Source organism: Grus americana, chromosome 18 (assembly GCF_028858705.1).
Source record: "Grus americana isolate bGruAme1 chromosome 18, bGruAme1.mat, whole genome shotgun sequence".
Lineage (NCBI taxonomy): Eukaryota > Metazoa > Chordata > Aves > Gruiformes > Gruidae > Grus > Grus americana.
The window spans coordinates 7142715-7170386 of NC_072869.1; the positions used below are offsets into that span (position 1 = coordinate 7142715).

Below are 27672 nucleotides of genomic sequence, written 5' to 3' on the forward strand. Positions count from 1 at the left end.
ACCTGCACCCTCCTCCCTGGACACCCTCCTCCGCCCTTCTGCAGAGCCTCCTAAATACTCATTTAATTTCAATTTAATGCAATAGTTACTGCGGTCAGTAAATACCAAAACCATATTAAAGGAGGATTAATAGCCGTGTAATGGCCAAGTGTCTATTGCATAACCCTTAATAAGTGCGGATGGCCTCCCGCTGCCCTCCCGCCGTGCCGCGGGCGCTGCGGGGCCTCCAGCCATCCCCTCCCACCCTTCCGTGCCTTCCCCGCGGTGGCCGAGGTTGACAGTCCCATGAGAAATGGATGCGATAGCTGCAGCGCTGCCAGGCAGGAGGGGAAGATCTCCAAGCGATAAAGCTGGTTAAAAGCATCGGTCCGCAGCCGCAACGCCCGTTTGGAGCAGCTGAGCGTCGCGTGGGGATGATCATCCCCAAAATGCCTTGGCGCACGCTCATGGCCATGGCAGCCAGTCTGGGGATGGCTGCAAATTCCGCTGCATGGCCCCTGGAGCGTGTCTGCCCCTCTCTGCCCGGTAAAAAAAAAAAAAAATAGGTGTTCAACAGCTGGGCTGTATCCTGTTTGTGTTTTCTGCCTCTGGAGGGGAGGCAGGCAGCATTCCCATCCCACCTCCCCATCGCACCAACCGCTCACTGCGCCCAGCAGCATCCCAGCACCAATCCACTCGTGAGGACAGAGCCATTAGCTTGTCTCTGAGGTCCCCCCCCACTTCCCGCTTTGGGGGGCACTGCCCTGAAACGCAGCATTTGGGGTCCCCAACTTGGCCTGGCAAAAGAGAGCCGGAGCACGCAGTGTCTCTGGGAGAGGCTGAGCAGGGCACACGCTCCAGGGCCACGCGGGAGTGGCAGATGGTTTGGACAGGAACGGCCAGGACGCGCTTTCAAAGGAGGGGAAACTGAGGCAGCGGCCGAACCAAATGGGTTCCCCTGCAGAGCCCCCGTGCCACGGTCTGGTGCTGCCCCCCTCCCTGGGTCTCTGGCACTGATCCACATGGAAAGTTGGTTTAAAAAGAAAAAAAAGCACATTTTGAGCAAGCGTTGGCCAGCTTCAGCTGCAAATTCACTTGTCAGGAATATTGGAATTACTGGAGCTGGATGGCGTGAACATCTGCACAAAGCAAACGCTGGGGCGGGGAGCGGGGAGTGGAGCCGGCTGCCTGCGGATGCTCCGGCAGGATGCAGCCACCCCCTGGGAGGGGGACAGCCAGGACCCAAAACATGCCCCCACCCGCCTCCTGGTGCAAGGGGACCCAGTGAGCTGCCCAAAACACCCCCGGGAGGAGGCTGCAGCTCGGGGGACTCACCAGCCGGCTGCAAATTCCCGTTGGGCAAATATTGGAGGAACCGGGCTCGACGGTGCAGGATGGGCGCGGAGGGGCTCCTCACACCAGCGGGACTCCAGCCCCACATCTCTGCCCTCCCTGCCTGTCCCCTAGGGCTGCCTGTGCTGGGGTGCCGCAGGCTCCTCCAATGTTTTGGGGTGCAATGGGGCTTTTCCATCACTTTCAGAGCCATTGTGACCAGCACCTGGCCCTTCCCAACCTCCTCCCTCATGGGCACCACTACAGCCCCCAGCTCCCCAAACCTGCCCATTTATGCCCAAAAAAACCCTCAGGCAGGAGCTAATCAGCCACTCAGGCATGAGCAGATTGGGTGCTCAGGTGTTGACTAATTGGGTGCTCAGGTGTTGGTTAATTGGCCACCCAAGCATGGAGCAAGGGGGCACCCAGGCGTGACCTAACTGGGTGCTCACCCATGAATTAGTTGCGTGCTGGGGTGTGAATTGGGCACCCACGCCCGGGCACCCACGAGGGAAGCAACTGGGTGCAGAAACCTCCTCATTTTGCCCAACGTACCTTCTCAGAGGGGCTGGAAACAGGGATGCCCAAATTGCACCCGCATGGGCACACGCAGCCCTCCACGTGTGTCTTGGGGGGGCGACAGACACCGGGGCCGGGCTCGGGGACGCCCCTCTCCATCCTCCCTCTCTGCAGATGCAACATCGCAAATAACAAACAGCTTTCAAAGCCCCGTCTTCCATTGATGTCACATCAATGCCAACGGAGATAAAAGCTGAGGGACCCAGACTCAGCGCCGGCTTTGCCGGGGAATATTAATTAGAGGGAAAGTCTCATTAGAGCAGCGAGGGTGGCCGCCGGCGCTGTGTGCCCTGGACCCCCCAAAGATCTGGGGGGCTGAGCCTTGGTGGGCTGAGCGATGGGGTGCACCGCCGTTACCCCAATGGAAGAGTTCAAAATTAAAATGTTGAAAAGGTTTTTGTATTATTATTATTATTATTATTATTATTATTATTATTATTATTATTATTAAAAAAAAAGGAAGGGGAAAACCTGCTTCTCCCCATCCACAGCTGCTGGGGCAAAACCCCAGAACCCCGGGCAGGGTGAGAAACCCCCTGTGCACCCTCCGGAGCAGCCCGATGAGAAACACAAGTGACCATGGGGAAAAAGCAGCACACGGGTTATTTGACACATTTTGGGATGTTTTTTGCCAACTCTGCAGCTGGAGAGGAGCGTGGGGGAGCGTGGGATGCTGCCTCCTGACACCCTGAGCCTCCCCGCTGCCGGGGAAGCGGGGGTCCGGCGCTGCTCTGGGGTGAGTCCCTGGCAGCCCCCCCCCGTCCCCTGCCAAAGGAAACACGGGGAGCGGTCAGGAAAATGGATATTGTGAAGTGGCATGGGACCCTTCAGCACCGAGACCCCGCTCCATCACTCCCCCGAGAGCCAGCTGGGCAGCACCCTGCCAGCCCTGTCTCCCCTTGATCGCCCCAGAAAACACCACTTGCAGCAAATCAACAGCATTTGCAGTGAAATCACTGGGCTAATGACAGGACAGTAATGAGGAAGGAAGCGTCGCCAGGAGGGTTTAACCACCATGGCCATGCCAGCTCCCATAGCCAGGCACTCCTTCAGCACCGCCTGCCAACGAGGAGCAGCACCCATGGGTGCCCCAGACCCAGCCCGGCCAGGGGACTCTGAGGGGACCAGCAGGGTGGGTGCTGCACCCGAACTCAGGCAGCAACGCCCCTCGCCGAGGCCGTAACGCCGAAGGGCTGAAGCAGCCAGGCGGCTCCAGGGATGAGGCAGAGAGTGTGACCCACGGGGCTGCGCAGGATGGGGCCACCAGCCCCTCCTCCCGGGAGGACCGAGGTGCCACAACATCAGTTATTTATTACAGAGAACTTTTCTTCCTTTTCAGTTTTTTATTTTGAGAGGTGAGCCCAATTCATCCTGACAGAGGTTCACAGCACATTCTTGCCCGGCGGCCGCTTACAGAGACGCGTCGACAAGCAAGACGTTGCGGGAGAAAGGCACCCTGTGCCTGTGCCACCGGGGGTTGCTGAGCACCGAAATGAGCTCGGAGCGTTGCCCCCAGCACCGTGCCAACTTGGGAACGGCTGCCACACGTGGACCTGGCCGGCCCCGGGGCCCAAGACGTCTGGGCTTCCCTGTGGGGTGCTCAGCGCCAGCCCCGCTCCCCGAGGATGCTCTCCTGGCACGGATACAGCACCGACCCGCTCCAAGCACTCGTGAAGACGGGTGTCAAATCAATCCCCGCAGCAGAGATGCCAAGTTAAAAAAAAAAAAAAAAAAGACCAAAAAAACAGAGGAAAGCAGCCAGCCATCTGCCAAACCAGCAATTTTCAGCTGGATTTCCAGAAACACTTCAGCTTTTAAAACCAAGAGAGGAGAGAATATAAACCCGCTCCTCTTCCACAAGCATAGAAAGCATTCACGAGATGAGGTGCAAAATTCCTTTTTGACTTCAAAGGCATTTCTCCTGGCCGGTTACCCCCAAATCCTGGCACAACCCACTGGAGAGCCGGCGGGCAGCACGGCTTGGTGCCGCTTTGCTGCCAGATGACGGTATCCCACCGGCCGGGGCGTGGGCTGCCGTGCCGAGGGAGCCCCAGGGTGTCCGAGGGATGCTGAAAATGTGGTACTCGCCCGTTTGGAAACGGGGAGGAGGGACGGGACAGGCAGGAGGAAAGGGAGAATAAAGTTTATGCTGCAGCAAAGGGAGCTTGTGTGGTTGGCAACAGCATCTCGCTTCTGCCGGGGTGGGTTATCTCCCTCTGCTCGGCGTGCAGAGATGCTGAGACCCAGCAGCGCCGTCCCCGTGGCTGGTGTGAGCAGGATGCAGCCGAGCCCCCAGTGAGGATGGGCGAGACCCTTGGTCCAGCCTAGGCTTTGCCGGGAAAGTTCAGAGCAAACATCTCCCCCCGCCAAATGCTGGCCAGAAAGGTGTTTTTAGGGGTTATTTCTTGTGCTGTTATTGAAACTTTCTGCAAGCAAAGGCAGAGGCCAGGCTGGGGCAGCCGCAGCCCCCAACACCCTGGCCGGCAGCCCCCACCCAGAGCACCCAGCCTGAAAAGGCAGCCCCAGCCCTCCCACCTCACCAGCCCTCCATCCCTGCCTCCCGGCTGTCCTCCCTGGCACGGAGCTGCCGCCAGCCGCTCTCCCGCCAGCCCCGCTGCCTGCAGCCTCGGGGGTCCCAGCCCCTCGGCTCCTGCCCAGCAGGGAGGGCTGGCGGCCCCCGCCGAGGCGCAGCTGGGCCCTTTCCCTGCTCACCATCCCCGCTGGGGATCCCCAGCCGGAGCGGTGCCAGGCGGGGGATGCTCAGGATCCCGGGGCAGCCGTGGGGCACGCCAGCCCCCCCGCTCCCGGGGTCCCCAGCCCCAGCTCCCTCCAGCCCCGGGGGAAGCTCCCCACCTCGCCGCGGGTCCCAGGGGAAGCGGTGCAGCCTCACAAGCCCCACGCCTTTTACAAAGAAAGCGAGACTTTGAAAAGTCCTTTCTTGAGCTGTTTGGAAATGCTTCGGCTGGGTCTTGTGGCACGTTTTCATCAGTTGTGGTAATCAGCAGGTTTTTTTGCATGCACTATATATTAACTTAATGTATGTAACAATCTACCCTGTAATGGAAAAATACCGTGGCTGTCGTAACCAGTAACGCTTTCAAAAGCACTTGACTCCCAAGTCATCCAGGTGCTTTTGACAATGTTACCCCGGGTTGCTATAGGAACCCTAATAGTTTTCCCATCTGACTTCTCCATTAACGCTAGGATTTATATTTCATTTGTTTTCCTTCTCCTCGGCAAGAAGAGGCGAGGAGCGAGTGCGTGTGCAGGGGGAGGAGATGCTGCTCGGCGGGTCTCTCCTGGCCATGCCGAAACCAGCACCGGGGACCAGAGCCGGTTCTGCGGAGATGCTGCCAGAGCAGCGGCGCAGGCAGAGCCTGATGCGCTGCGGGCAGGGAAGGGCACAGCCCCGTTGCGCCGCCAGGAACTCTCTGGGAGGCAGTTGCTGCCCAGGGTGGCTTTATTACGGGTCCCAGGCTTGTTCCCAGGCTGGCGTGACAGTCTGCCTGCCCCTCGCCTTTCTGCGGGCAGAGGGGCCGAGAGGCTCACGGGCAGAGCATCCCACGCAGCTCCTGGGGCGAGGTGACGGGCAGGGAGCAGACGAAGTTGCTGCAGACATAGGCAGTGGCTTTCCCATCCTTCCTCTCCAGGGACGCAAGGAAAGGCAACTGGCGGTAGAGGAACCCAGAGCTGTCTCCATCTGCTAGCATCAGCACCTGCCGGAGAAGGAGCCGTGAGGGCACAGCCAGCGCCAGCCAGCTGGTCCGTCCCTCCCCGCAGACATACCAGCATCCCCCCACGCGCCCGCCCGAAGACAGGAGGGGACAGGCAGCCCAGGGGACCCACGCCAGCCCTCTGCCAGGGTCCCACGGCGGCCACCTCCCCATCGCACCTGCATCGGAGGGAGCTCGTGGTCCACAGCATCCCCAGCAGCTTTGCCTCCCATTTCCCCCCCAGACACGCGGCAGCCAGGGATGAAGCCCGAGGACCAGCACACACGGGCCCGAGGGGGGCTGCCCGAGCCAGCCAGCTCCCTGGGGACACCCAGCCAGCCCTAATCCTGACACCAGCTGCAGCACTGTCCTGTCCCAGCCTGCAGCCCAGCTCCTCCTGCCCTCCAAATGCTTCCCAGAAAACTCAGACACGGGCGAGCAGCGGGTCAGGGGCTCTCCGGGCTGACACAGCAGCACCAGCCAGGGGCGATGATGGGGCTGCCATGATAATTAGCTTTTTCTGAAAGGGAAAATGTTTGTCAAAGCCTCAGGGCTTGTGGGCTAATCAGGGGACAGGCCAGGAGCTGGCAGGAAGCCTGGTGCCAACAGGGATGCAAAGGGTGAGCAAAGCACAGACCGTTCCCAGGCCCGTGGCAGCAGCATCCCGCTGCCGGAGCACATGGCCGTCCCTTGCCTGCGCCCAGCCCCAGCCCTGCACATGCGCCCGCTGCAGCGCCTGCTGAGCACTGACACGCTCGCCACGTGTTTGCACTACTCATGCCGCCACGGGATGCTAGCACCAAACGCTGACTCCTGGCTCCCACCGCCCCCGCCAGCTGCCGAGCGATAGCACGCACAGCTCCCACCACAGCACCGCTCGCCTGGCGTGCGGCATCCTCTGCCACCGGCCCCAGGGCCAGGAGCAAACCCAGCCCTGACACCCAGCAGGGACCCCCGTGCAGCCTCCCCTGTGCCTGGCAGGGGCTGCCCTCACCCCTCGTCCCCAGGGGGTCACCAGGTCCCCAAACCCTTACCCTGGAAAATGGCAGGAGGGTGCAGTCCCGTCCTGTCCCCCATCACCCCACATCTCCTGCTCAGCCCCTGCCTTGACCCAGCTCCGGCTCAGCGCGTCTCCCTGCCTGCCTCCTGCTCCCCCCACCCTCCTTGCCTTTGTCTGGAATTAATTCCAGGAGTGATTAATTACCAATTCATGTCCAATCTGAAATTCATTATTCATTTTTCTCACAAGCTCCCTAAGGTCCTCTTGCGGGGCCAGGATGAAGGCAAGCGGCAGGCTAGCGCTCTGCAGCTGAGGAGATAATGGGATCCTTCATAATTACCCTAAAGACCATTAACAGGGCAGGGATCTATACCAGGAGCCAGGATCCAGCCCTGGAGCAGGGATCCAACCCCCTCCGCTCCCAGCACTGGGACCCACAGGGGAGCAGCCGCTGGCATCGCCCCCGGAGCACTCGCATCCCTGCAGCAGCTGCCTGTGGCAAAGGGCTCCTCCGGGCACAGGGTCCATTTAAATCTGAGACCTCAATGCCGTTTTATCATTGGCATCTCGTTACAGCAAGGATTTCAATGTGAGATTTGTAAGGAATTAACTACTGGAACGACCTAATTAATTGTGTTCCTGCAGACGAGCCTAGCCCCCAGCGCCCTGCCGGCACCAAGGGAGCGGGGGTGGCAGGGGACACGGCGGTGACGTTTGTCTAACTCCTTGGCAAAGCCAATTCCCAAAGCTGCCGCGTCCCTGGAGCGGGTGATCCGGGGCTGCTCTGCCTTGGGCAGCTTCTCGGGGTGGGGAAGGAGAGCTGGGGAGCAGCTGGAGGGGACCGAAGGCGGGTGGGAAGAGGAGCACCCACATCCCCCTGCGATGCGGCACAGGAGGGATGGCTGTCGGGAGGTGGCGGACTGCTCCCGAATTCAGTGTGACCCCCGGAGCAGTGGGATTCTCCTCCCCTCTCTCCATCACCTCTGCAAGGCGAGGAGCCATCGCCACTGCCAGAGATGGGGCTGCCCGCAGGGAAGGAGCGTGGCACCGGGGAAGCCCCGGCAGGATGGCTCAGGGGAAGCACAGCTCTGCACGCTGCCCAGCTCCGGCTCCGTGAGGCGCCCGGGACTGTGAAGCTCGAGGAGGAGCTCAGCTCCCACCGCTCCTGCACACCCACGCGCGGGGAAGCAGACACGCACGCCCGTGGGGCTGCACTCCTCTGGGGAGAGAGCTTTACCAGCAGAGCTCCTCCTGCCACGTTCCTTCTTCCAGGAAACAAAGTCAGGCTGCCAAACGGGCCGGTTTCTGATCCATCCCACCACGAGGCGCACACAAGTGCAGGTACACCCAGCCCCCTGCCCTGCCTGCCGCCAGCCTCCAGCTGCAGCCCCCCGGTCACCCCTGCACGCACAGCCCCCCTGCGCACAGCCCGGGTGGGCGCTGCTGTCCTCAGGCAGCTCCCAAGCACCCCATGGAAATACCCACCCAGAGCACCCAGCCCTCCTCTTCCTCCATGCTCCAAGGAAGGTGACAACCCCGGGGGAGATGGACCTACCCAGAGGAGCAACCATCCCACCAGCCAGGCTTCTTAACAGCTTAGCAGGAGGGAACGGAGCTGCGTGGGAGGGCAGGGGATGGCTGCGCTATTTGCTCTGCTCAAGACCCCAGAGCTGCCGGCTGAGTCCACCCCGGAGCCCGCGTGGCCTCGGGGGACCGATGGCTGAACCAGCTGCAGGGAAAGGGAGCGGGTTATTAGCAGCGGTGCTGGGCTCCCTGCTGCCACCGTGGCGCTTCCCGTCCCTGCAAACTGGGTCACCCGCTGTAATCCTTCGCAGGGAGAGAGGAAGAGTGCGGGAGCAGAGGCCTCGCACGCAGCATGGGGACCGGCACAGCCGAGGGCTCTGCTGGACAGGAGATGGCAGAGGAAGGACCAGGAGCTGTGTCCCCAACCCATGCTCCAGGGCAGTTGTGACTGTCCTCCAACACCAGTGTTAAACACCGCTGAGCACGTAGGCAGGGGGTCAGGGACGAAATCCTCCGTGGGCTGAGCTAACGCAAGGACAGAGCAGGGAAGCCCATGCTGATGGCTCAGCCCTCCCCAGCTCACCCCAGTTTGGGTTACAGAGGTAAAATGGTGCTTTGGCCCCGGTGCCAGCTCCCCACGTGCTGCAGCTCAACGTGCCAGTCCCTGGCACCAGGACCCCAACAGGCGGGGATGAATCCAGTCTAGAGCCTGAAACGCTGAGTCCCCTCTCCCGCAGCCCAGCCCTGCTTCCCTCGGCTCCACAGCTTTGCCAAGGCGTGAGCCGTCCGTCCCCAGGGCAGGGACGCTGCCCACCGAACGTGACAGGCACCAGCTGCCATGCTGCCCTTCCCTGCCAGCTCCGCGGGCAGCAAACAGCTCCGTCCCCGAGGCAGCACGGCCCCTCCGTGGGATGCACCGAGTGACGCATCTCCGAGCAGGGACACAGACGAGCCGAGCGACGGGGTAACCCCAGCGCACAGTGACAGCACAGCTGGGGTCACAGCTTTTAGGAAAAGCCAGCCCCTCCCGGCCAGGGGCACCCACACCACAGCCGGAGTGATGTACCACCTCGCCACTCCCCGAGGATGCGAGGGTGGCTCCAGGCAGAAGGTGACCCAGACGTTGTCTGGATCCACACCAGGTATGACACATCCGCACCGGAATGAAAGGTTTTCCCTCGGGAGATCAGCGCTGGGGACGCCGGGCTGAGGCTGAGAGCAGTGTAAACAGCCGGCAGCGACAGCAGCCGCCACTGCAGCCGCTCCCTGGGCTGAGCTGCCAGCGCTCTGCGCCGGGGAGAGGGGTACAGGGGCTCAGCCGTGGCCCCGCCGGCTGCGCTGACAAACAAGGACAGGACGGGATGCTACCCAGAAGGGAGGCAGGACAGAGGAGGAAGAGGATGGATGCTACAGCCGCACTGGGAGAAGGGATGAAGGCACCAGCAATGCAGGCAGCAGCGTGGAGCGTGACGGCAGCTGGCAGGGAGCGGCTGCGCAGGGGGCAGGGGAGGGCTGGCAGGCAGGGCTGGCACCTCTACCTTGTTTGGGCTGAAGACGGAGTGGACGCAGCGCAGCATCTCCTTCGTGTCTTCTCCCTGGGGGTCCCCGCAGATAACGACCTGTCCAGGCAGAGCGCGGGTGGTGGGAGGGAGGAAGCAGAGAGCTGTGACTGCACCCACACCACCGCCAGGCCCCCTCCCTGCGGCAGGTCCTGTAGGGGACATGTGAGCCCCAGCCCGTACCTGTTTGAGGGTGTGATGGAAGACAGCGGTGGCCCGGGCCATCTCTGGCAGGGTTATGGGGATCTTCTGCAGCCTCTCTGAGAAGGCGGCCAAGATCTGCCCAGCTTTTTCCACCCATTCCATGTGGCCGGAGTAAGAAGCCGCTCGGAGCAGGTTTGTGACAGTGATGGAGTTGGCGGTGGGCTCTGCTCCGTGTTGGTCTGTGGGAGAGAACAGCTCTTCCATCAGCTCCATGCCTTGCCACCCCATGGCTTGGTCCTCCAGCTGCCCCACACCATGACCCATGCAGCCCACGGCCAGGTCCCCGAACTCACCACCCTTCAGGCGCAGGAGCAGAGAGGGATCACCAGCCTCGCTGGAGAAATACGCAAAGCCTTTGGGGTCCCAGAAGAGCTTGTCTTGCATGTGCTGGAGCTGCAGGGCCCACTCCAGCCAGCCCTGCTCCAGTGAGGCTTCGTACAGGTCAAAGAGAGCCTGGATGACGAAGACGTAATCCTCCAGGAAGCCCTGGATGGGCACGGCGCTGCGGTGGCAGACAGGGAAAGAGCATGAGGGTCAGATGGGGAATGTTCTCCAACCCAGCAAAGCCCTACCTACTGGTCTCTGCTACTCTCAGGAGATGCCACCTCAGAGCTCAATCCAAGATAAGCAGCGGCTGTGCCAAGTCACCAGGGTCAGCCCTGGGTTTCTGTGCAGCAGGGGAGGGCAGGGGAAGGCTCCTGCCAGCTTGGGAGATGAGGAACAGGAAAGGATTTGACCTTAATTCCTCCTCACTGGGTGGGGGGCACTAATCCATCCCAAAGTGCACCGGAGACAGTTCTGCGCAAGGCAAACAGCCTCCCTCCAAGTTCAGTCCCGCCTGGAGGAGGGGAGGACGTGGACCACCAGGGGCCTGGACAGCTCCCGCTGGGTGGCCAGTAGGTCTGGAGACCCTCTCTGTACCACTGCTCACCTCTGCTCCACTGTGCTGTCTTTGCCCCGGTAGCAGCTCCGCAGCAACCTCCCACTGGCGGGGTGGAAAAGGTGCCTCCGTAGGAAGGCAGCTGCCTGCGCAGCCCGGCTCACGTACTCGTGCTGGGCCAGGGCCGCCCCAGCCTGGGCAAAGCCCGAGATCATCAGCCCTGCGTAGGCACAGACACGGGGACAGGCTCAGGGGGGGCACAAGGAACCGGCGGGGGTGTCACTGTCTTTCCTTTAAAGGATGCTCAGCGTGAAGCTCATCCTCCCTGATGCTCGAGGCAGGTCAGGGCTCAGTCATCAGCTCTTCCGCTCAATTCAAACTACTAAGGAAGTCACTTACTGTCACCAAAGAGAAGGGCAGAGCTCTGCAAGGCCAGCAGGAGCTAAGCCTTCGCTTGCAGGCAGAAACAGGGTTTAAGAGACTCCTCCTGTTTGCAGGACACGGTGTAACGCCAGCTCAAGCCCCAGCTACCCAGGCATTTACTGCTGGGAGCAGTGCCTGGGGTGCTGCAGTTATTACCTGCTGCAGGATGCCCGGACAGACGGACGCAGAGCTGTGATCCCCCCACTAACGCAGCGGTGGAGGTGGGCTCTGCGCCCCGTCTGGGTCCCGAATCCCCAACTCGGTCCCCTTCCCCAGAGCCCAGCTGGGGGAGCCAGGCTGAGCCACGGGAAGAGTTTTGCTGCTCTCTGCTGGCAACAGGGGAGGAAAATAAAGCCAGAGCAACATCCCAACCCTCGGCAGCCCCACGGCTTGCAGGTGGGGGGCTGCTTCCCCCAGGTGCTCCCACAGCCCCGGACCCCAGCCCACCCACCGCCTCCGTGGGGGGCTGTCCAGTCCCAGCAGGACTCGTTGCTACAAGCCCCCAAAAACGTGCTGGCCCCGGGCAGCCGTGGAGGGGTCTGGCCAAGGCACGCACCCCCCGGAGCTGAGCCGCCTCTCACCATTCCATGCCGCCAGCATCTTGGTGTCCAAGTGTGGCCGCGGCCGCTGCGCCCGGGCTGTAGACAGCCTCCGCCGGCCCTCCCGCAGCAGGGCACCGAGCCGCCCCGGCTCCAGCCCAAACCGGGCTGCCGTCAGCTCCGGGGAGCACTGGACAATAAGGACGTTCTTGCCCTTCAGTTCCTGATGGGGGTCCTGAAAGGAGAGCCCCGTTCTACAAATGCTACCGGGCTGAGGAGGGCTTGGACCCCGCGTGCTTTGGGACTGCTCTGCCATCCCCCCATGCCCAGGGGCGCGGGTTGCCCAGCGATGGCCCCGGTACCAGGCAGGTCTTTGCTCTCCCTCACCTTCATGGGGCTCACGTTGCCGGTCTCCTTCACTCCGTAGTGGTGCATGAAGACATCTCCCAGGGTTGTCCCCTCTGTGGCCCCCTCGACAGGGTCAGGAAGGAGAGCCCGGATTTCCTCAGCTGCCCACACACAGAAAGCTCCTTCTCGCTTCTCTTGGGATGCAGCGGTCGGGTAGGAATCAGCATCTTCTGCGCTGTAGAAACCCCCGGCCTGGGAAAAAAGCAACAGAGAGACCCTCCAGCTACTGGGACAGCCCCTTCAGCCTGCTCCCCATCATGGCTCGGCAGGCGGTCCAGCCAGCGAGCCACAGCAGTGCCCCGGCCTGAGCTCGGCTAGGAAGGGAGGGAGGGAAAAGCAGCCCCGAGCCACAGCCCAGGGCAGGGTAAGCGGCTCCCTTTGGCCCAGCTCAGGGAACAACCTACCTGGTCACTCAGGTCCCGCAAGACGTAGAGCAGAATGTCTTGGGTGACATCAGCAAAGAATTCATCACCAGAGATCTGCGGGAGGCATGGGATGGGCATCAATGTTACAAGGGGCAGGGGGCAAGAGACACAGCACGATATAATAAGAGATTCAGATTTAAAAAGCTGGCAAAGGAGGGGAAACACGTTTGAAAGTCCAGGGATTTTAAACGTGGGATGGATTCAGAGTAAGATCTCTGACAGAAACCCGCGGGCACTGGAGAGCAACCCCAGAGTTACGCCAACGTCAGAGGCAGCAGCATGTGTTTGCTGACTTGCAAAGACCAGCCAGAAGGCTGTTCCCTCCCCCGCTACACTCAAAACCTTGGGGCTACACTGTCATGGATTCGTGCAGCGTTTCTGGATGAAGACTAGTCAATGAAGGGGGGTATGGGACCGCCCCATGCCCATGGGATGGGCACCATCTTGGGGAACAGGCTTTGAAGCTGTTCCCTGAACCAAGCCAGCCCTCCCCGGCCAGCACTCAGCGTGCCAAGTGAGTGCCCCCCCGCCCCCCCGCAGAGGGATGCCACGGCCGTACCTGAAACGCTCTGCTATACGTAGCTGCCAGCTGCCCCTGGTCATACAGCATCTTCTCAAAGTGAGGGACGTGCCAGTGCTGGTCAGTGGAGTAGCGGTGAAACCCCTGCAAAGCCCAAGCGGACACGTCTCCACCTCATGCCTCCTGGACATGCCAGGGGTTTACCCCCAAGGGTTCCCTCCTACCTGGCCGATGTGGTCATGGATGCCCCCATGGGCCATCATCTTGAGGGTATGCAGAGCCATCTGCAGCGCCCGGGCACCTTCTGGAGTTGTTCGGTGCAGGGCCCAGTACGTGAAGAGGAAATTCAAATTCACTGAAACACAAGGAGAAAGCGGGAGGCTGTGGGGTGGGCTCTGCCCCCAGGGTGCTGCCTGCCCCACGGCAGGGCTCAGCAGCAGAGCCCAGACTAACCTGGGGTGGGGAACTTGGGGGATTTGGAAAAGCCGCCATAGTCCTCGTCATAGGAGTTGGAGAGCTGCTGGAAACAGGTGGCCATCACCTCTTTGGATGGTGGGGGTGACTCCTGGCCCCGCACACAGATCTCAGATATGTGCTGCAATGTTTCCAGGATCTTCTGGCTGTTCTCCAACAGGGCATCTTTGTTCTCCTTCCACTAAGATGCAGAGTGAGAGCATCAGTTCTGCCATTTTTTTGTCACTCTCTTTCTGCTTCCTGCATTGCACCTGTCCAAACTGCACCTTCAGTTCTTGGTCCCCCTCCCCAGATCAGTTCAAATCCATCTCTAACCCAGCCAAAGCTCTGACACGTTCTCTGGGCTACTGTTTCTCATGACTCTATCTCTTAACTCACTCACCCATCAAGCCCAGACCAATCTCCCTGCGGCCCCTTTGGTTGAGCACTGCCTGCTACGCCATTCCTGCTCCGTACCTGCTCTGCGATTCGGAGCAGCACAGTCCGAAAGCCAACACGATGAACTCCATCTTCAGGAGGGAAATATGTCCCCCCTACAAAGGGTTTGAGGTCTGGAGTCAGCCACACGCTCATCGGCCAGCCACCTCCACCGCTGGTTGCCTGAAAGACAAATCATGGGAGCACCAAGGTCACGCAAGAGGCACCTTCTGCTCTGTACCCCTCCGGCACATCCAAGTGCCTCTCCTGAGGACAGACCCTTGTGATCACGCATGGCCCCCTTCAGACCACCCCACATACTGATTGTTCTTGCCTGAGGAACGTGACCATGAACCTCATCTTGAGAGAGCCAGTCAAAGCCTCCCGAGCCCTACCTGTGCCCCCCTTACCTGCACGAAGGTCATGTACACTTTATCCACATCCGGCCGCTCCTCACGATCCACTTTGATGCACACAAAGTTCTTGTTCATAATCTCCCCGATCTCCTTGTTCTTGAAGGACTCCTCCTCCATCACATGGCACCAGTGGCAGGTGGAGTAGCCAACTGAAAACAAGCTCAGGCGAGTGAGGAAAAGCCCTTTGCAGGGAGCAGGACATGTGTTATGGGGAGATGGCTCAGAGGTGGGGAACAGCTGGAGAAGAGATGGAGGAGAAAGACCTCCTGCAAGCATGGAGGCTTGCAGAGCCTCCTGGGCTCTCCAGCTCTTGCTCCTAAAATCTGGCCAAGGGCTCTGGTCCTTGATGCAGCCCATCTTCAGAGGGAGCTATTAAAACACGTGGCCCTCTCTTGCTAGCAGAGGATTGGTGCTCAGTGTCCATCCTTACCTACGTGGCTACTCAAACACCAGCTTGGGACACAGCCCAGCTGATCTGGTCATCTACTGAACAACATGTGGGAACATGAAATATGTCTTGTTTCTGGTTACCTGACAGGAATATCAGCTTGTTTTCTCTCTTTGCTTTATCAAAGGCTTCCTGACCCCAAGGGTACCTGTGGAGGGAAGACAAGAGAGGAGCTTCAGGGGTCACCGCTGCGGGACGTGGGCTCCTCTAAAGCTGCCTGAGAAGCTGCTGCCTGGTGGAGAGCGGTCAGGACAGCCGGGGACACGGGTGGCTCAGGAGCGTGGACCCCGAGCCCGCGGGGAGCTGCGCAGGAGGCCAGGCTGCTTCGCCTGCTGTTGCTTCCATGGCAGTGCGGAGCCCCATGGGTGCACGGAGAGGAGGAGGAGGGAGAAAGGCATCAGTCGCTCTTACCAATCCACAGGGTTGTGAGCATGCTGCAAGAGGTACGGGGACTTCTCGTTGATCAGGCGGTTGGTGTGACGAGGGACGCTGGGGGGGGTGGTTGTCCCCCCCGTGGCCATGGTCACGCTCCCCGATAGAAACAAGCACCTGTGACACCAAACAGGCTCATCGTTTCCTTGCTCGCCACAGCAAAGCACAGCCCCTGGAGAGTGCCGCGACGCCCCGGACCAGCACCACCTTCACCTCAGCTCCTGCGGGTGCCCAGCGCGGCCCCGGGACGGGGTGCTGCTCCCTGCTATTTGCTCCCTGTGCCAGCGAAACTGCTCTCGGCCCCACCGGAGCTCAGTCCACCTCCATTCCCCCCCCCTCCCAGGACCCTACAAAGTCCTCCCCATTTGCTGGAGGCTCAGGTGAAGTTGTTCTCCTCTGGCTCAGCACAGGCATGGCCCAGGGACTGCCGTCCCCAGGGTTCCCCCTGCCCACCACCTGCATCCTTTGGGGGCTCAGTCACCCGACAGCCACGGGGAAAGGAGCAGCATCTGCGAGACGTGACCTGTGTGTCCTCACAGAGGAAAATCCGCTCCCGTGGGTGCACGGGTAGGTGTGGGGGGCAGGGTGCGGGCAGGGTGGCACAGGTTCTTCATGGCGAGGGGAGCGAGGGACCAGAGAGATCCTCCTGCTGCCGGGCGGGATGCAGGGCTGGGGCACAATGATGCAGGAGGGGGTGCAGGGATGCAGGGCTGGGGCGCAGGGATGGAAGAGAGGGTGCAGGGATGCAGGAGGGGGTGCAGGGATGCAGGGCTGGGGCACAGGGATGGAAGAGAGGGTGCAGGGATGCAGGAAGGGGTGCAGGGATGCAGGGCTGGGGCGCAGGGATGGAAGAGGGGGTGCAGGGATGCAGGAGGGGGTGCGAGGGGGGTGCAGGAAGGGTGTGCAGGGAGTATGTAAAGTCATGCAGGGGATACAGGGATGCAGGGAGGATTTAGGGGAATGCAGGAGGGGTGCAGGGAGGACGCAGGGAGATGCAGAGGGAGGCAGGGAAGATTTCGGGGAATGCAGAAGGGGTGTGAGAATGCAAAGAGGATTTAGGAAGGATGCAGGGGGGGCGCAGGGGGGATTTAGGCGGGACGCAGGAGGGGTACAGGGCGTTGCAAGGACGCACAGAGAATTTAGGGGATGCAGGAGGTGCAGGGGGGACGCAGCGCATACGGGAGGTGCGCAGGGAGGATTCCGAGCGGCGCAGGGGGAAGCAGCGGTGACGCAGAAGAGCTGCCAGGTAGCGCAGCGATCGCTGCCCGCCGCTGCCGATCCCCCCCCCCCCTCCGCAGCCGCCCCCCGCCCGTCCCGTCCCGTCCCGTCCCGGTACCTGCGGGCCCGGCGCAGGGGCGCTGCCAACATGGCGGCGGGGCGGGGCGGGGCGGGGCGGGGCGGGGCGGAGCTGCCGCCGCTGCCCGTCACCGGCCCGAGGCCTGGCCCGACCTCGGCCCGCCCCCCTCCTCCCCCCCGCCCCAGGCCCGGCCTCCTCGCTGGGCCCTGCCCGGCCCCACCGCCCGCCTCCGCAGCCGCACACCGGGTCCGTCAGAGCGTTTTATTGTCTCACAGGCAGCCCGGAGCCGCCGCTCTCCAGCAGCACCGAAGCACCGGCGCCCCCCTCCCCCCCCCGCCCCGGCGCGGGGCCCAGCAGCGGGCGAGGAGGCGGCTGTTCCCCGCGGGGGCCCTGCCCGCAGCTCCTTCTGCAGGGGCCGAGGCGGGAGCAGCGAGCGGGCAGGGGGCGAGGGGCGGGCGAGGCGGGGACGGGGGGGAAGTAACAGCCAGGGGAGCGCGAACCAGCCGGGGACCCCCGCGCCTGCCCAGGAGGGGAGCGCGGGGGGGGGGGGGGAACCCCAAACCACCATCCCCCCCTCGACCCCAACGCTGCCCCAGCTCCCCGCAGGCACGGGGGCAAAGCCCCCTACCCCGGGGGACCCATCTAGCAGCGAGACCCCGTGCACCAGCCCAGCCCACTGCACCGGAGCCCCCAAACCGCAGCCCTTGGGACGGGCCCCGCCGTGGCCCCCACACCGCCCTCGGCAGCGGCTCTGCCCTTCGCAGGGGAAGGGGGGTCCCCTCTTGCTTGTCAAGCACGGGGGCTCATGCTGGCTGCCCCCCAGCCGGTGGGCATGGGGAGGGGGCTGGTGTGGGGGGCACCCTCCCTTGCAGCTAGCGAACTGCCAACCCCCCCAAGGTCTTGGCGGGAGGAAAGGCCGGGGGGTCTGTAACAGCCGGGGAAGGGGAGAGAGTCTGCACGTCCAGTGGATTCAGAGGAAGGGGTTGAGCCCCCCCGGAGCGGACGGCGGGGCCGGGGGGCCGCTCAGCGGCAGTAAAGGCTGCGGCAAGTTGCTGGGGAGTTCGGGGAAGGCGCCGGCCTGGGGGAAGGCACTGGCGGAGGCAGGGAGGGCGGCAGCGGCAGCGGGGACACTGCTGAGGGGCAGCGGCAGGGACGCGCTGTAGGTCATGGAGTTGGCGGGGAGGCCCACGGGCAGCCCGGGCACCGGTGAGCTGGTCCGCATCTGGTTGAGCGTCGGCTTGGGCTGCTCGGCGAGGCTGAAGGGGTTGGTTGGGGATGGCGTGCTCAGACCTAGCGAGGAGAGGATGGGACACGTCAGGGCAGCCATGCCATCCCCAGCCCTCCTCCTCCTCCCCCAAACACCCCTCTGCCCAGCCCAGCGGAGCCCCCGGCCGGCAGCCGGTACCGGCACCTACCCGACAGAAAGGGGTTGCGCGTCTTGGAAGCTGGCGCAGGCGCAACCAGGGAGTCCAGGTTGACCAGGGAGGAGGCGGCGGGGCCGAGGAAGGCCTCGGGGGTTTTACAGTCCTTCCGCTCCTTGCCGGATTCGGGCAGGGAGTCGGCCAGGTTGGCGAGGTCGAAGCTCTTCGCCCCGTCCTGCCTGGTGCCGGGGAACAGGTCACCAAAGGGGTCCAGCTCTGGGGCGAGGGAGGGAGACAAGTCGCGTGAGCCAGCTGGGAGACACCGAGGGTGATGGCGTGCCCCCATCACTGTGCAGGCCGGCTAACAGCACATCTCGCCCTGGGTCACAGCTCAATGCGGTGGGGCTAAGGCTGCGGCACGGCGTGCCCGAGCTCCCCCTGAGCCACCACGGGCTGCTGGGCAGCCCCAGCCCACGGCACGCACGGGTGCAGGTGGGAACAAGCTTTGGCCACACCAGCGAGCAGCCGCACGCAGCTGGAGCTGCCTCCCTGCAAACGGGCAGGGACAGGTCACCGTCCCCACCTGCCCGAATCGGCCCCCGCCTGCTCCCCCGGCTCTTACCGACGGGGCTGTTGGACTTGGCGGAGGAGGGCGGCTGCGAGGGCTCCTGCTCTGGCGGCTCGGCTGGCTCGGGCGGCTTTGCAAACAGGTCAAAAGCGTCCCCCCCTGGAGCTGGGGGAAGAGGTGAGACTCGAGGAGGGGACCAAGCGGGGAGGTGAGGGGCAGGAGATGTACGGGCAGGGGAGAGGCAGGGGCGGCTGCCTGCAAGGAGACAGAGAGGAGGGTGTGCGGCAAGGGGATGCGGGGCTGGGGGTCGGGAATGGGCACTGGCCCAGGGGCTGAGATGAGCCAGACTGTCGGGGGGTGACGCCAACCCAGGCAGCCCCCACGCTACCCGCAGCCATCCCCCCGCAGCAGGCAGGTCCTTTCCCAGCCCTGGTGGGGACAGGCGGAGGGGACAGGTCTGTGGGAATGCTCTAACAGCCATTGCTGGCCCCCAGGCCGGATTCTGCTCTCCTCCCCAGGGACCAAAGCTGAAGGCAGCGCACGCAGGACCTCCGTGGGGCCGGAGGAAGCACCAAGGAGGAACTGAGAGTGGCAATGAGCTCTGAAACACAGGCTGCTCCTCCAACTGCTTCTCTGTCTGCAACGCGGCACCTGCGAGCAGCAACCGTCCCGTCCCAGCAGAGCACGTAGGGCTGGTTTGGGGGGAGCACTCAACAGGTATCATGGGGGGGACACACCATCGCCCCACTGCTGGAGCAGTGTGGCAGCTGCTATCCACTCCCATGGGAGGGCTCTGTTAACTGTGCCATGTTAATTAAAGCAGCCTATTATGCAGAGATAAAGCCTAAAAGTTCCTTGAAGTCTTCAGGATGCCGAGGGGTGAGCAGAGGTCCCGCTGTAGGGCAGGAGAGCGGGGAGGGGTGTTTGCAGAGCTGGCTGTGGGAGCAAGCGGGGGGCACCCGGGATGCCCACTCACAGGAGGGCAGCGATGGCCAGCGCTGCCCGCAGTCCCCAGCAAAGCCAAAACGCCGATCAAGCCTCTTACCAGGGTTAGGAGGTTGGTCTGCCACAGCAGCCCACGGGTCAGCAGCCGGCGTAGAACCAGAGACCTGGGCGGGGGGGGATGCCGTCACCCAGGGGTCCGCAGGAGGGAAGCCAGAAGACAAGGGTGCCTTGCCCCAAGGGTCCGAGGCTGCAGTGGTGCCGGGGGGGAAATCCCAGGGCCCGGAGGAGGTTTGCTGGGACAAGGCGCTCGCCTGGGAGAGGGGCTCCCCGCCGGTGGCTGGGACAGGCACCCAGGGGTCAGGCGCACCCGCCCAGGCAGAGGCTGCCGGCTCCACTTTGGGTTTCATATCTGAAAGAAGAAGGGGAGCTGTGGAAGAGGGGAACAGGCGTGGAGGGATGCTGAGCAGTGGGGATGTGCCCAGGGGACCACAGCTTCGAGTAGCACTGCCTGGGCATGCAACGGATGAAGCGAGAAGAAGCAAGAGGTCCTTACAGTTGAGCTCCTGGGAACTGGGGAGGGACAGAGGCATGGGAGAGGTTTCTGCCACTGTCCCAAGCTTTGGCAGCCTGTGAGTTGCCCTCACCTGGCATATCCCACGGGTCGGCAGATGTGTGGCTGGAGGGGGCTGGTGCCGGCCCGAATATATCTGCCAGCTCCAGGATAGAGGACTGCAAACAGAAAGGGAACAAAGAGGTGAGGGAAGCCCAGGGCAGACCTGCGGGATTGCCCCGGAGCCCAAGGCTGGCTGTGTGGGCATCCAGACCCCCAGTGCTGTACCTGGCTTTTCTTCATCTTATCTTCTTCCTCCTCTTCCTCCTTGCTCTGGGCAGTCTCCTCCATGGATCTCTGCAGCAGGGAGTTCTCCCCTTGCCAAGCCCTCACCTCCTGTGGGGACAAGGGATGGGGCCCATGAGCTCAGCAGCCCTGCAGCCAGCACCTTCTCCAGGGGACAGACCCAGCACAGGAGCTGCCACCGCATGCCCGAAAAGTCCCAGCATCCGAGCAGATGGCTCCTCTGGGGCCGAGCCCACTGGGAGAGTGCTCAGCAGACAGCCCAGAGCAACGAAAGCAAAGCAAGTGCTGGAGCGAGGCGGCATTTCGGGCTCCAGCGCCCCAGAGAGAAGCCCAAGTGCAAGGAGAGAGGAGCGCCCGGGGCTGCGGGGCACAGGTACCTTCTCGTGCTCCTCTTTGCTCAGTGCAAGCGCTAGCTGCAATTGCCTTTCTTCATCTGTACTGGAAATTGGAGGAAGTGGCTTCTGCCAACAGAGGAAATTGGGTGACATTTCAGCTTGCCCTCGGCTCGCGGGGCTGCTCAGAGGTCCCCGTCCTCGCCACCACCTCTCCTGCCTGCACAGCACTTCTGCGCCCATCCAGCCGGCTTTGCCTGCACACCCCCAGCCCGGTGCCCCCTACACTCTCGAACCAGCTCCCGCTCTCCCCTGCAGCCACTGTCCCAGCTCCTTCCCCTACCCCATCACCGGCCGCTGCATCTAGGCTGGGATGACCCTAAGTGAGCCAGCCAGCAGCTCCCCCAGGAGGTTTTCAGGGAGTCTGATGCAGTCGGTGGAGGGGAGGAGATCGATTAGGTGTCCCCTTGCCTGAGCATTTGTGACACTGACTGGCCTTGGTTCGGGAATCCCACCTGGCCCAGCTCTGCTGGGGGAGAAGCGCCCAGACCTGAGGCAGATTTTGGGGAGAAGCTGTCCCCGTACTGCCACGACAGCCCTGCTCGCCACCCTGTGACGCTCATCCGGCAGCATGGGACCAGCCGGGGCTGGGAATGGGGACCCCAGTGGGGGTGGGGGTGTGTACATGCCTGTACTAGCGTGTGTGACTGTGCACATGTGTGCACAGCCCAGATGGACTCCAACAGGCAACGCTTTCAAGAGTGTGTTCCTGCAGCACTCATTGCAGCAGCGTGTGGAAACTATAAATACTCCAATTCCAGGACAAAAATAGGGATATACGCTCTGCTCCATCTCCAAAGAGCCGCCACCAGGCAGGGGAGATGGGTAGCACCGAGCGCTATCTCTGAAGCACATCCCCTGCCCCGGCAGGGCCGAGTTCACGGTGCTCGGTGCCAGCGCCGGGGGGATGCCCTCCAGCCCGCGCACGCAGCCCTTCGGTCACCACGTCCCTCTGACTTTGTGTGCCCGGCTGTACCCACATGCTCCGCACAGGCCGTGCCAGCCAGAGGCAATCTCAGCCGGTGCGCAAATAAGCCACCCTCGGTGGAAAAGGGGCTGTGGCCAACAGATAGGAGAGGGGACAGCCCTGGGGGAGGTTTCGCGGTTGGGGACAGCAGCTAGCTGGCTGCCTGCGTCCCTGCTCGGCTCCTCCTGGCCCTGTTTTCCAGCGCTGCTTCTAGCCCAGTTTGAAAGGACCAGCTGGTGGGAGGGAGCACCCAGCCCCACCGAGCCCCCAGCACGGGGATGCTGCTGGCCCCCCACCCACCAGGCAAACCACAGTGCCGGGCGAGGTGTCGCCTCCCAAAACCTCTGCGAGAAGGCAAGAGAAATGAGGGAGCTTAGTCCAGAAGCCCTCGGCAGAAAAGGGCAGCCAGGTTCAGGGGGGTCGTGGTGAATCCAGAAGACACACTTCCCCCCCCCCCAAGTTCACCCTGGAGTCTGGGAGGCTGGATGTGTCTCAGGCTGGTGCTGTACGAGGATGGGGAGCAGGGACAGGCCGTGCCTCTATCTGCCTGCTGGCGACTTTGGATGCCGGGCACAGCGTGAGCAGCCTGGTGCGGTTGCAGGTGCATGCACCAGCCTCGGGCAAGCCCCCAAAATTCTCTCTCCTCCCAGGGAGATGACCCACCATGTCCACAGACAAGGCACGGTGCAGGGAGATGCCGGGCCGCGCACGCCCCGGGGCAGGCAGAGCCACCCTACCTTCTCCGCCTCCTCCCGACTCATGGCCAGCGCAAGCTGCAGCTGCAGCTCCTCCTCGCCCGTCGTCTGGGGCCTCGCTTGCTCCAGGTCAGAGGCGAACCGTGGGGATGAGGATGATGCTGGGAGATGAAAAAGGAAAAGTGAACGGAGCAACATTAGGATGGGGGTATTTTGGGGAGTACATCAGCAGCCTCCCCTCGGCCCCCATCCCAATGCCCGCAGCTCCGCAGCGTGGCTTCCCCAAGGGACGTAGCCCCAGACTAGAGCTCCCCACCACAAAGCAGCCGTGGGGCAGGCTCGGGGCACCACCAGCTGCCACCGTTGTTGGGGTTCACCACTGGCCCAGCCAAACCTCTGCCCATGGCACAGGATAGAATCGGGCTTCACTGCCATCCCCCCAAAAGGTGGAGGGGAGCGACAGGCACCAGGCAGGCGCAAGCTGAGTGCAATGCCCGCCTCCACCCCACGGTGAGCCCAAGCGAGCAGTGAGCCCCACGAGCGAGCCCCCAGACCCCGCCGGCAGCACTCACAGTTAAAGGAGGAGGGTGAGCCCCGCGCCCGGCCGTAGTCTTCACCGTAGGGTGATGTGCGGCGGCCGTAGGCGACCTGGTGGCTGCCGCTGCCCATGCCCTCGAGGGCCATGCGCTCCTTGGTCTGCAGCGCGTGCGCCCGCTCCTGCTTCAGCCGCTCTTCATCCTTCAGCAGCGCCATCACCTGCTTCACCTTCTCCCGGATGTTGATGCCCTGGTCCTTGCCATCACGGTCCACGTACTGGAAGTCCTTCAGTGTCTGGATGGTGTAGAGGTTCTCCCGGCACTGGTGGGTCACCTTCTCAGAGCCGGTTTTGATGAGGTAGTCCAGGAGGGTGAGGGCTTTATAGACGTGACGCCAGTTCTTGCCGCTGTCATTCAGCCGCCGCCAGATCATGCCCATGACCTCGGCGAAGGCCACCGTGTTGAAGGTGAGGTCGGCGATCTCCGACATCAGGGAGCTGGGGGGTCCCCAGGGATCATTGGAGGTGGCCTCCCGCACCTTGATCTCTGCCTCCGAGTAGTTGTGCACGATGTTTTTCACCTGCCGGCGCAGCGCCGAGGTCGTCATGGCTGTGGGGTGCCGGAGACCCGCCGGCGGCAGGCAGGAATGGTGGAGAAGGGATGAGCGCTCACGGTCACAGCCTCACCGGTGCCTGCAGCAGGGAACAGAGACAGAGACCTCAGCATCGCCGCAGCCACCGAGACCCAACCCCAGAGCCCCCGGCTGGCACCTGGGACACTTCTCAAGGTGGAAGCGCCCATCATCGGGGCATCAGGTGCACCCTGCCGGGCTGCCACCGCTCGCTAACCCAAAGACACGTGGGATGTTCAAGGGGAAAAAAAAATCTCATAGCAAGCTGATACCCAGCACTGCAGAGCCGCCAAGAGATTTGGCTCCAGATTCAGCAACATTTGGAGGAGATTTTACCCTGCACTTCTGCTTCTAAAAGTAACCACCTGAAAATGGTAGCTCCCTCCTCCAGATCCCGGCTGCCTCAGCCTCACCGTCCTGGCAAAGCTTGTTTCAGGCCCCCCAGCCCTCACACCAGCCAAGGGCTCCCCTGTACCCCCAGATGCGCTATCTGTGGCTGCACACAGCCCCGCTCGCCCCGGCCACTGCCCCAAGGCTCTCAGTGCCATCGAGGACGCGTCGTGCAAAACCAAAACCCTGCCGTGACTCAGAGCCTGCCACCACTTACCAGCGCTGGCAGCCGCTCGGGTGGGTTTTCCCAGCAAACTCGATAATTTTGCTTCTGCAAGAGGCTGTGGGTACAGAAGCGCATGCTGATGCAGGGTTGTGAATTCAGGATGCTATCCTGCAGCACCAGGTCAGCGAGCAGGATGGATAACACAACCCCCCCTCTTCGAAAACCCCCGAGCTGCCTGAGCCTTCTCTGTGCCCAGACCAGGGGCGGCAGGGGCTGGCACGGACCGGAGCTGCCCTGGTACCTCCCCAGCAGGCAGCGCCCATCCTTGGGACACACTGCACCCGACGGGGATGCAAAATCATGCGGGTCAGTCTGGACCCATCTTTACGTGAGCCCATCATCACTCTGTCCCCTACTCCAAGCTAGCCCTAATCCTCACCTTCTCCCTGCATGGAGGGAAGACACCATCTACCCTCGTTTTATCAGCGGGCTAAGCAAAGCCGGGGGGCAGAGGCTGCCTGAAGCTGCCTTGCCCCCGGCAGGGCTGCACCACAGGGCTGGGGAGACGGGCTGCTCCCAGAGCTCCCACTGCCGCTGCAACGAAACTCACAGGCAATGTTAGATAAGGCCTGCGGGCAGAGAGATATCTCCCCCGGCACAGCTGCCTGCGGATAGCGATTACCGGTATCCATCCCACCACCCACCTTGGGTGCCAGTACCTTCTGGTCCGCAGCCCCACGCCACGTCCAGCCCTCTCCCGGCTCGGGACACTACTCCCTCCTGCTGGAGCTGGGCCGGAGCCGTGCCGACGTGCCCACGAGCCACGCACGGCACCTGCCACACTCCCGTGCAACCCGTGCGACCGGTCCGGCACCTCTTGCTCCTATGGGCCAGCAGCCGGGAGCCCCATGGCTCTGCCGGCGACGTCCCCCGTGAGTCAGAGAGGAGCCTGGCACCGCCACGCTTGCGGGCAGCCAAAGTTTCTCCTGAGACGCTTCCCTGTATCAACTCCCTTTCGCAATGCAGCCCGTCACCGTGGCCTTTGGATCCCGGCAGGAGAGCCCGTGGTGTGGACGGCTGCACTGTTGCCCGCCTGGTGTGGAAACGCCTTCGGGACAAGGGCAGCCACGCAGCAAAGTCCTCCGGGACTTGGCTCCACGCTCTGCTATCTCCAGGCAGGAGATAAAGTCGCGTTTTCCAAAGGTGCCACCGGCCCGGCAAACACCGGTACTCCTCCTCCGGGGCAGGACAGTCCCTCCTGCCTCCAACAGGTCTCCTGGCAGGACAAACCCCAGGTCCAGCATGATGGGCTCCAGCACCGCTTGTCCCAGCCGGAGACCTGATCCCAGCTGGACTTTGCCCACCACGAGATGGCCTGGGAAGTCTGCGTGGGAAGAGATGGGAAGCAGGGGCTGGGGCAGGGGTGAGAGGAGCGTGGCCCCGGCTGGAGCGCTGCCAGCGGTGCTAAAAGCAGTGGGGTTTATTGAACACAATATTCCACCACCCCCCCCCCGCTCCCCGGAATATAAAGGGAGTGAAACAGAAGCTGTGCGGGAGATAAGGCGGCAGCACCCGGCAGCTCATATGGAATTACTGCAGTGACCTTGAGCAAGAGGCTGCCAGGTGGGAGAAGGACAGACGGGTGCGGGGACAGGTCCCCATCGCCCCGCGGCCCGGCGCAGTGGACTGCGGAGGCGAAGCGGGGGGGTGGGGGGGGCGAGGAGGAATAACATGGAGGGGAGCAGGAGGGGATGGGGGGAAGGAGGAGAGGGCAGAGGGGCCAGACGAGAGGAGGAGGAGGGAGGCAGGCCGGGGGGGGGATTAAAGCCTCGCTCCATCCCTAATCAGGTGCGGGGCTGGGAGAAGCAGCGCCCGACATGGAGGGAGCGGCAGGGAAACGCTCCCGGCAGAGCCCTCGGCCGCGCCGCCGGCTCTCGCCGCCCGCCCGGGGGCCGCACTGCACCTTCCGCGGGGCCCCGGCGCTCCGAGCCCGGCCCGGGAGGCACCGCGCCACCGAGCTGCCTGCCGGGGCCCGGCATCCCCCGGCCCGCGGTGCTCCGGCGTCCAGAACCTTCCTCCTCCTCCTTCTCCTCCTCCACCCCCCCTTTCCTCTTCCTCCTCCTCCTCCTCCCCCCGCAGCCCGGCTGCCGAGGGGCGCGCAGCCCCGCTTACCTGCGCGGAGCGGAGCGCGGCCCCGCCGTGCCGGTGGGAGCGGGCTGGAGGCGGCCGCAGCCCGCCCGCTGCCTGCTGCGCGCCGCCGAGTTGCCGGGCTGGCTGGGCAGGTCCTGGCGGCAGGTCCCGGCTTAACCCCTTCGGGGCCGCCCGAGCCCCGGCCCGGCTCCCGCCCGGGCACCGGCAGAGGCGCTCAGCTCCCCCCTCCCCCCCCCCACCGGCCCCCCCGGTGCGGTGCAGCGCGGTGCGGTACCGGCCGCGGGGGATGCGGCGCCGAGCCCCTGCCCATGCGGGAGGCGGGGATGCTGCAAATGCTCAGTCACTGCCCCTCGCTGGCAGGCAGCCAGTCGCTGCTTGCTGCTGCTGCATGCTTTGCTTTATTTATTTTTTTTTTCCTCCCCCCATTATTTTTAAACAGAAATCAGCATCCTCGGGCTCGGAAGCAGCTCAGAGGGATGCCGACCCTCCCCACCCCACCCCCAGTAATGCAGCTCCCTCTCTGGCACCCAAGGCCACAGTTGCAATTTGGGCATGTTAATTTTTTTTTTTATTTTTTTTTTTTCCCCGGGATCTAAATTTGGAGCAGATTCTTCCCCTGCTCTGAACAGCTCCCAGAGCCTGGCTGGGGGAGAGAGGGAGGCATCAGATGACATGACAAAATAAGTCATGTCTCTCGATCCTTTCAATGCCACCCCCTCTCTCCCGGCCTCTGCCTTCCATTTTAATCACTGACAGGCCTTCAAGTATTATGGATATATATAATCTTTTTAATATCACTGACATTTTCCATAATGGAAAGCATCTCCTGTGCACCGAGACATTCTGGAGCAGGAACGTGCCTGCCTGCCGATGGTCTCGCCGTGCAAAGCGTGGAGCTGAGATTCATCTTGCCCCAGGCCCCAGCACTGAAGGTCCTGCCTTGGGTGGCAGGGAGAAGGCAGGGGGGAGGCCACGTGCCTCCCAGGGCTTTGCAGATCTCATCAGCCTGGCTTTCCCAAGAAGCTCTGGCCATGGAAGCCGAATGTGCATCTAGTCCCACTCTTGGCTGCAGCCTCCAGCATCCAAACCATCCTCCAGGTCAACCTGGAGAACACCCCAGCTCGGGTGGTGGGAGGCATTCTTTGTGGCTGCCTGAGAGCCAGGCCTTCCTCTTCCTCTGCTCCCAGTGCCTAAGCTGGCTGCTCACCCAGACCCCTCTGCATTGAGAAGGTGCTGTCATGTCACCTTCTGCTTGCAGCATTTTCCTGGAATCCCCCTTCCCGGCCTCTCCAATAGTTACGGTGTCTTCAGGCCCTGACTCACACGATGGGTTTGGTATGCCACTCCCAAGGCCGGGAAGGTCGCTCACCTCTGTTATTTAGCAAACACAACACAAATTATTAACACTAATACAAATAATGCTCACATTTGGGAGAGGAGAAAGA

The 27672-nt window shown here is 62.7% G+C and overlaps 2 protein-coding genes across 6 annotated transcripts; both read right to left on the reverse strand.

Moving 5' to 3' along the window:
* Positions 1 to 4824: 4824 nt before the first annotated feature.
* SPATA20 (spermatogenesis associated 20) lies at positions 4825 to 16719 on the reverse strand. The gene is made up of 16 exons (XM_054846355.1): positions 16609 to 16719; positions 15252 to 15389; positions 14924 to 14988; positions 14387 to 14541; positions 14016 to 14159; positions 13539 to 13740; positions 13310 to 13440; positions 13125 to 13229; positions 12545 to 12619; positions 12120 to 12332; positions 11775 to 11967; positions 10822 to 10990; positions 10184 to 10392; positions 9870 to 10069; positions 9666 to 9746; positions 4825 to 5606 (listed from the first exon to the last, which is right to left on the reverse strand). Exons 1-16 carry the CDS (start codon positions 16638 to 16640, stop codon positions 5436 to 5438), a joined length of 2283 nt encoding a protein of 760 aa, XP_054702330.1. The 5' UTR covers positions 16641 to 16719; the 3' UTR covers positions 4825 to 5435.
* A 103-nt stretch (positions 16720 to 16822) lies between these two features.
* EPN3 (epsin 3) lies at positions 16823 to 26436 on the reverse strand. Of its 5 annotated transcripts, none has more exons than XM_054846358.1 (11): positions 26249 to 26436; positions 24128 to 24191; positions 22926 to 23581; positions 22396 to 22514; positions 20677 to 20760; positions 20282 to 20389; positions 20088 to 20172; positions 19544 to 19852; positions 18553 to 18663; positions 17985 to 18206; positions 16823 to 17859 (listed from the first exon to the last, which is right to left on the reverse strand). In XM_054846358.1, exons 3-11 carry the CDS (start codon positions 23494 to 23496, stop codon positions 17540 to 17542), a joined length of 1929 nt encoding a protein of 642 aa, XP_054702333.1. In that variant the 5' UTR covers positions 23497 to 23581; positions 24128 to 24191; positions 26249 to 26436; the 3' UTR covers positions 16823 to 17539. The 5 variants fall into 5 exon arrangements, with proteins under 5 accessions (XP_054702333.1, XP_054702334.1, XP_054702335.1 ...); XM_054846359.1 differs by lacking the exon at positions 26249 to 26436 and adding an exon at positions 24796 to 25220; XM_054846360.1 differs by lacking the exon at positions 26249 to 26436 and adding an exon at positions 24781 to 25220.
* Between the last annotated feature and the right edge of the window lie 1236 nt (positions 26437 to 27672).

Bases quoted from the DNA above. Each gene is read 5' to 3' on its own strand.
- SPATA20 (XM_054846355.1), bottom strand. From the start codon at position 16,640: ATGTTGGCAGCGCCCCTGCGCCGGGCCCGCAG. The intron at 13,741-14,015 runs GTACGGAGCAGG...TCTGCATCTTAG, and splicing joins TGCTCCGAATCGCAGAGCAG to TGGAAGGAGAACAAAGATGC. The intron at 10,070-10,183 runs GTGAGTTCGGGG...TCTCTCCCACAG, and splicing joins GCTCCTGCGCCTGAAGGGTG to ACCAACACGGAGCAGAGCCC.
- EPN3 (XM_054846357.1), bottom strand. From the start codon at position 23,496: ATGACGACCTCGGCGCTGCGCCGGCAGGTGAAAAACATCGTGCACAAC. The intron at 22,515-22,925 runs GTGAGTGCTGCC...TTCATCTCCCAG, and splicing joins CTCACCCTCCTCCTTTAACT to CATCATCCTCATCCCCACGG. The intron at 20,761-22,395 runs GTAGGGTGGCTC...CTCTGTTGGCAG, and splicing joins GTCGGGAGGAGGCGGAGAAG to AAGCCACTTCCTCCAATTTC.